The sequence below is a fragment of the Papio anubis genome, chromosome 2, assembly GCF_008728515.1.
Source record: "Papio anubis isolate 15944 chromosome 2, Panubis1.0, whole genome shotgun sequence".
NCBI lineage: Eukaryota > Metazoa > Chordata > Mammalia > Primates > Cercopithecidae > Papio > Papio anubis.
The window spans coordinates 153,907,790-153,915,223 of record NC_044977.1 but is presented as its reverse complement, the minus strand read 5'-3'; the positions used below and the strand labels follow the sequence as shown (position 1 = coordinate 153,915,223).

The following is a 7,434-nucleotide window of genomic DNA, read 5'->3' as shown; positions in this document are numbered from 1 at the left end:
TAGCATGAGGAGATATACCTAATGTAAATGACGAGTTAATGGGTGCGGCAAACCAACATGGCACATGTATGCATATGTAACAAACCTGCATGTTGTGCACATGTACCCTAGAACTTATAATTTAAAAATTAAAACTTTATGATTTAAACAAAGAGTCTTATTTCCTGGGATCACTTTTTCACCTCAATGCTTGCTTCTGGGTTGTGGACACTTGGGGGTGGGCCGGATTAACTCTTTTGTCTCTAAACACCTGAGTGCGCTGGCGCTCACTGTCAGATACGAGCTGAAGCCCCAGCTGCTCTCAGGCTCTCCGCAACAGGCACCTGCGACTTTGCTCACCAAAATCTTCCAGTGGCCACAGTGAGCGGGCAGAACTGGTGCCAGCAAGCCCCAAGCATCCCGGGCCCTCTGAACGCAGGTGACTCTTCCGGCTTCTTCGGAAAGCCACTGGAACTCGAGACGCACAGCCAGTTCCCTCCTTTCAATCCGTCCCCAACCGTGTTCTCTAAGCCACGTTCTGTGCGCCTTCCTCTCAGCATTCAACCGTTCCCAAGCCCCAGAGGCCTTGAAGTGGTGACCTCTGCCCACCAGAGAGGAGGAGGCAGGAGGGTGGGGCGGAGCCTTGTGGCAAGGCAGGTGGGTGCAGGTCTCCGGGGCCCCAGACTGCGGTGTCTGGCTCTACCAGGCTGTGTCTCGGGTCCCGTGCCTGCAGCTGCAAGGCGGGGAAAGACCTATCGGGAAAAACCACCTGGGCCTGGGCAGAGGAAACTTTACTAAGCGTCTTCTCTGCGCTTGGAATTATGCGGGAATAGAACCCAAGATGAATAACACGCAGCCACGTCCCAGAGAAGCTCGAAGTCTGGTGGACTGCACGGACTGCGACAGGGACCCGCACGAGGCTGGGGAACAGGGCTTGAAATGGAAGTGTGAGAGTGAGAGCCTAGGAGGGGTCCTAGCCCAGCCCAGGAAACAGAAAAGGCTCCCCATAGGCAGTGAGAGACTTGTACTGATACCTGAGGTACGCGAAGGAGCTGCGTGAAAGGAGAGGCCCAGAGCCAGAAAAGAGGAAAGCGCATCCTGGACGCTATGCGCCCTGGTGGGAGGCGAAAAGCCCGGAGAGAAGCAGATTAGGTCGTTGCCCTTAGAGGCCTCTTCCTTCACTTCTGGGAAACAGCGACGGTTCCCTGACACAATCCCTGCTGCTTGGGGGTTCCGACACCTTGCTAAGGCCGGCACGCAGCGGCCCTTGAGTAGCTGCGCTGTGTACTGAAAGTATGCACAGATTCTCCAGGCAAATGTGCCAGCGGAAAGACCTCATCCAAGGGACATCTCCAGCCCTGGAGAATGAACTGGTAGCCTGGGGCCAAACTTCAGGCTGCGGACAAGGCAGGAGGAGCATTTAAGCAACCTCTGTCCTAAGGCATGTTCTGGTGGTGACCGAAGTTGCTGACTCTCCTGAGGGGTAATGTCTCCAGGACGTGCTACCGGGTTGTCTAGACCGGTCAGAGAGGCACAGCGTGAAGGGACAGCGCAGCGCAGTAGGGGCACCTGCTGGAGACAGCACCAGGCCAGATCCCAGAATCACGGGAACTCTTGTGCCCGCCCCAGCTCTAAGAGTGTTAAATAAACCGGTGGTCACCGTACTGCGTAAGGGGCGTGCGTGGCTTTGCAGTTCGCCTAGGAGACAAGCTGATGCGAGGCCTGGAAGGTGCAGCCCTCAACCCTGCGTTCCCTCCCCGCGCCGAGTTCCTGTCTCAAGGCCAAGACGCGCAGCGCAGATGCTGGCTCCCTCCTAGGTCAGTGCAGCTGGACAAAGCAACCGGGGTCTCTGAAACGTCGGGAGGTCAGCTGGCGCCCTGCCCACCATCGAACGCCCTTCGTATCCCTCCGCTCCGCATTGCGAATAGCTTTTGGATTGCGACCCAAGGCTGAACACAAGAAGCTTGGAGAGGAGTTCGGGCGTTTGAGGAGAAGGAAATATGAGGAATTGCAGGAAGGTGCTCGCCTGCCCCGAACTGCCTCCGGGCAACTGGAAAGGATTGTCCTGGAAACTCAGAGGAGAGGAAGGATGTAGGACCTTGTGCCAGATCCCCTTGCTGAGTAATTTTCAAGAGCTTGGTTTGCATTCACCCAGACCTTTAGGTGTGCGTTTGGTGTCCCCTGGGGGGTTCTAGAGTAAGAGATTGGCAGGTCCCCTCCGAACGCTGGATCTCGCTGCAGATATCAGTATTTCTCTCATTCCTTCCCAAAGCCGTCGGGATCACCCAGTAGAATTAGAGTTGGGTGGTTCCTGAATCTCTTATCCCTGGCTGGCTCTGAACACAGCGCACCGCTGGTCAGACCTGAGTCGGGGTTGCCAGCGACGCTTGGAAACCCTTTCCAGACTGGGCTGAAAAGTGCATTTGCTTCCTGACACCCTAAGCTAAATGAAATTTCCTGCAGAGAAAACAGGGCTAGAGGGCTGGATTGAGGCTCTGGAGAAAGGCCAGAGCTGGGGTTGGGAAGAATGTAAAGACTGTGCACCTGTTTGCCAGCCCTTGGAGGTGGAGCCCATGGCTAAGCAAATCAAGCGCAGGATCAGTCTTTCCAGGGTGGTTTATCTGCATGGCAGGTGTCGATTGCCCCAATAGTCTCATCAAGTGTTCCACATTGGGCTGCAGCGCCATGAAATTCCTAGACGTGACGTCAAGTGGAATGGGGACAAAAATAGGAATTTTCAAATCTTATACTTCAGGCATCACTCCGGGAGTCACTTTTGACAAACCACCTAGTTTTTCTCAACCTTAGTTTCCTAATCTGTAAAATGGGGATACTGCCCACCTCTCTGAAGAGTGCACCAAGGGTGAGAAATGCCACGCATCTTTCTAATTTTAGGAAGGGGAAGCAAAGTCTTCTCCTCAAACTTGATACACTACATGCGAGAGAAAGACCCTCCCTTCCGATCTCCTCATTCCCTGTCACCCTCCTGCGCTCCTAGCCCCTTAGAGCCAACAGAGCCTTGCGCGTTTCCGGCCGGTCCTCCCAAGAGAGGCTGGTGCAAAAGCCAATAAGCCTGGAGCACACTCAGGTCCCGCCGGGCCTGGGACAATGGTTTCCATTTAATAAATATTTCCCCCAAGGGCATTTCACATCGGGCAGGCAATTATTCAAAGGAAACAGGCGCGCAGGTTGGCTCTGCGGGTTATTTCGTCCCCTTTACCCGAAGAATGCTCATTTGACGCAAGAAACGAGTCTCGCAGCCTCCCTGGGTGGAAAGAGGCGCCCAGGCACAAACCGACCCTGGTTGCAAATACACCGTGAGACTCCGCTCTAGGGCCGCTGCAGAAGGGGCACCCGGAAGAGCCCCATTCCCAGCCTCCAGGCTGTTCTTACGGTATGAACATTTGTGAAGTAAAAGTTGGAGGTTTAAAGACACTAAATAATAATAACATAAATGGGAACTGCATTAGAAATCTCAGCCCAACCCCCGCCCCGAAAGTGAAGAACAGGTCGTAGTGCTTTTAAGGGCTCACCAACCAGGGTTCGAAATCTCTGCATTGCCTAACGCGAGGCCTTCCGGAAGCAGGTCAGACAACATTGCTCAGCCACCCAGGGTCCCAGCGCTACGCCCAGGCGCCGCATCCTGGGGCAGGGGTGGATGCCGAGTTCCAGAGGCTTCCCAGGAGAACACTGCCAAAGGACCGCCGAGGGTGGGGCGCGAAAAGTTTATTTCGCTTTTACCCTGAGCGTGCTATGTTCTTTTTCTCTTTCAAGGATCTTTGACAAGAGGGGAAAGTGCTGTCCTTGCATTTCGTGGCAAGGCTGTCCTATTTGTCAACACAAGCTCTCGCCTCGCTCCCTTTGCTGTCCCTTCCCCGCGCCTTTGTATTCCAAGCCCTAATTCTCTTTCACCACCGGGAAAGGAAACAGGAGGCGCGGAAGAGTTTTATTTGTTGACAGTGCCGGAGACAATTGGAACCCGTTTTATTTGTGGACAGTGCAGGAAACAATGTGGAACCCAAGTCCCCAGTCCTGAGCCAGCCGCTCTGCTCTAGCCCTCTCTCTGCCTCGGTCCCTCACACCTCTCCCCGCCCCCACCAGTCGCGCTCCTTCTTTCTTGCACCGGCGTGTTGGCAGGTGCGCCCCCTCGGCTTCTCTGCTGCTGATTGGCGCCCAGGTTGGGGAGTCGCCGCCCCGCGCTTATGTCAGAGTGCGTGCAGTCCTGGCCCACCTCGCCTTTGAACTTCGCCGCTTTTGGCTCTCGTTCACCAGCCTCCCCGCATTCTCAGCCAGGTGCAGCGCTAGGCGCGGCAGCTCCGAGAAAGCCACGGGAGGGGGGAGCCACGACTGGAGACGCAAGAGGAGAGAAGGGAAGTAGAGAAGGCAAAGGTGGAGAAGGGAAGAAGGAGGAGCTTCTTGCCCTAGCCAAAAAATTACCTGGCCGCTTAATCCCCGGGACTCCGATACTTGGGCCCCAGCCCCTGGTGCCTGAAGCCCCCCAGCCGATCGCCCTCTCCTCCCCCACCCTTTCTGACCCCACTCGCTCCCCCGGGGCTGCCTGGGTGCTGGGACTGGCATGATCAGCTGAACTTTGTGGGGTCAGCGCTTCTCTCTGGCTTCCCCCCAGCGGTGCCAAGGCGAGGGGAGCGCAGAACCCCGGCTCAGGACGGACAGACAGACGGCCAACCGAGCCCAGGCTAGTCTGCAGAACCCTTTGCACTCCCTACCCCCACCCACCTAGCCGCCGGGACCATGTCCAAACCTTCAGACCACATCAAGCGGCCCATGAACGCCTTCATGGTATGGTCCCGGGGCCAGCGGCGCAAGATGGCCCAGGAAAACCCCAAGATGCACAACTCGGAGATCAGCAAACGCCTAGGCGCCGAATGGAAGCTTCTGTCCGAGGCAGAGAAGCGGCCATACATCGATGAGGCCAAGCGGCTACGTGCCCAGCACATGAAGGAGCACCCTGACTACAAGTACCGACCGCGGCGCAAGCCCAAGAACCTGCTCAAGAAGGACAGGTATGTCTTCCCCCTGCCCTACCTGGGCGACACGGACCCGCTCAAGGCGGCCGGCCTGCCCGTGGGGGCCTCCGACGGCCTCCTGAGCGCGCCCGAGAAAGCCCGGGCCTTCTTGCCGCCGGCCTCGGCGCCCTACTCCCTGCTGGACCCCGCGCAGTTTAGCTCAAGTGCCATCCAGAAGATGGGCGAAGTGCCCCACACGTTGGCCACCGGCGCTCTGCCCTACGCGTCCACCCTGGGCTACCAGAACGGCGCCTTCGGCAGCCTCAGCTGCCCCAGCCAGCACACGCACACGCACCCGTCCCCCACCAACCCTGGCTACGTGGTGCCCTGTAACTGTACCGCCTGGTCTGCCTCTACCCTGCAGCCCCCCGTCGCCTACATCCTCTTCCCAGGCATGACCAAGACTGGCATAGACCCTTATTCGTCAGCCCATGCTACCGCCATGTAACCCCCAGCCCGGCCCGGACCTGAGGGGTGGTCTGAAAGCCGGGTCTGCACCCTGTCCTCTGAGCCTAGCCCCGTCCTGCAGACGCCTCCGGGGTCAGCCCTGCCGCTGTCCCTTACACCACCCAGACTTTTCCTCTCTCTTCCAGGGGGAAGGGAGGGGCGTCCTCCCGGACCCGAGGCGCAGACAGGTGCCGGAAACTTGCAAACGTTATGACAGCTGCACAGCTGCCCCTATCCCGACTCTCCCAAAACAAATCTCCGACTGTACCCCCTTTGGACAAAAAAGTAGGCAGTTTTGCTTTATTTATGTCCCCTTCACTCTCCTCGGATAGGCTTTGGACTCTGAACTCCCAGATTCTGATATTATATCTAGAATATGCATATTTTTTCCTTTTGTCCCCTGAAGAAAAGAGTTAGCTGTGTCTCTATGTTTTGCCATCAGACACAACTAGGAGCCATTTGCTCTTCATGTATGGGGGGGAAAGGCTTCAAAGTTTTAAACTACAGAAAGGGAAACATTTCTATTTAAAACTATGCTATGATAGTGTTTGCTTCTTTAAAGGGAAAACAAAAAGGACCTAATGGTTATTTACTTTGTGTAAAGCAGTGCTTCTAGAGACCTAAGTTTACTTTTAGACAGAATGTCGGGTTATGAAGTCAGGAAGTAGAAGGTGAACGAAAAATTAAAAGAACAAAAACATCCTAAATGGTCACAAATGTTTTGACGATGTCTTGGAAATGTACCTAGAAGGATTTTACCTCGTTACTCTGTTCATTTCCTGAACAAAGACGTTTTGAATAAAGACAATCTGTCATTGTAAAAAAAAGTAACCTTTGATGTGCCTAAAATCTGAAGTCAGGAGCCAGGTTGGAGGGGCTGGAAAGTCGGGTGCGGGGATGCTGAAAGTGCATAGAGCGAATCTAAGCAGTGATGGCTGGTGGCTGCCCCCCGTTGGCCCATCTTGGTGGTCTGTGGGTTGGGTGTAGAAGGGCCTAGAGTTTCGGATCTGTCCGGAATGCGCCCTGGAGATTGCTTTTTGCCTTTAGAGTCTAGATAAAGGTATCGTTCCCTGGGACTTCACTCTCTCCCCCCATTCTTCCCAAAAGGGTCAGGCCACTTCAAAAAGTGAATGAACTAAGTCAAAGGCCGACCCAGACCGCTGAGATCTGGGTGAGTTTACTTTTTAAAAACCCAAACGCTGAAGCAGTGGGGAGAAGCACCGAGTCTCCTGGGAACCAGTTGCGCGCTGAACACCGCGTCCTGCAGTGGATGTTTAAGTTCAAAGCATGGGAGAAGACTGGGGGAATCAGGTATTTTGCCTTTTTAGGTGTTTGGAAACTCTGCTGCTCACTCTTCTGGGGATTTGGGGCTTGATACTGGTTCCTAAGTTAAAAAATAAAAGTCTAAGGAATGCAGAAAGATGTGCCATAGGTCCCCGCCCCAGACTGTCGAACGCTTTTTACTGAGACCCTGCAGAGTAAAGGGAAAAGGAAGGCGACATTGTCACGACTCGGGCAAGGAGTTTTTAAAAATCGTAAAAAATCAAATAACAGTGCAGCCCATGATATTAAACAAGGAAAACAGCCCTTTTCTTTCCCCTCCGGGTGAATGTTTTCTTGAAGATAATTGTCTTTCCTGAGGAGAAAGGACCCTCCGGTGTCATCCAGCAAAACTCTTTGGAATGTGTTCTCAAAATCGAAGGGTGCTTTCCACCCGCGGTCTTGGAGTCTCACCCCCAAAGCCGCGCTCACGCGTGGGTTTCCTTAATTTGCGCGCTTTTCCCACTGGCTTTGATATGCTACGGGGTGGGAGGTGGGACAGCCTAGAGGTTTGTCGGCTTTCTGCTGCTGTTTAGAGATTTGTGCGCTTGCCTCTGCTGTTTCCAAAGGAGTCGGTGGCTCGAAGTGCACGGGAAATGTTGTCAACAGACACCAAAGCCGAAATCCGCGGATTAGCATATTGTCCTCAAAACAATTAGAA

General features: G+C 54.6%; 1 protein-coding gene across 1 annotated transcript; it reads left to right on the top strand.

The window, feature by feature from the left end:
- Positions 1-308: 308 nt before the first annotated feature.
- SOX14 (SRY-box transcription factor 14) lies at positions 309-6,280 on the top strand. The gene has a single exon (XM_003895061.4). It carries the CDS (start codon positions 4,732-4,734, stop codon positions 5,452-5,454), a length of 723 nt encoding a protein of 240 aa, XP_003895110.1. The 5' UTR covers positions 309-4,731; the 3' UTR covers positions 5,455-6,280.
- Positions 6,281-7,434: the final 1,154 nt, after the last annotated feature.

Excerpts from the sequence above, each read along its gene's own strand:
- SOX14 (XM_003895061.4), top strand. The coding sequence starts at position 4,732 with ATGTCCAAACCTTCAGACCACATCAAGCGGCCCATGAACGCCTTCATG.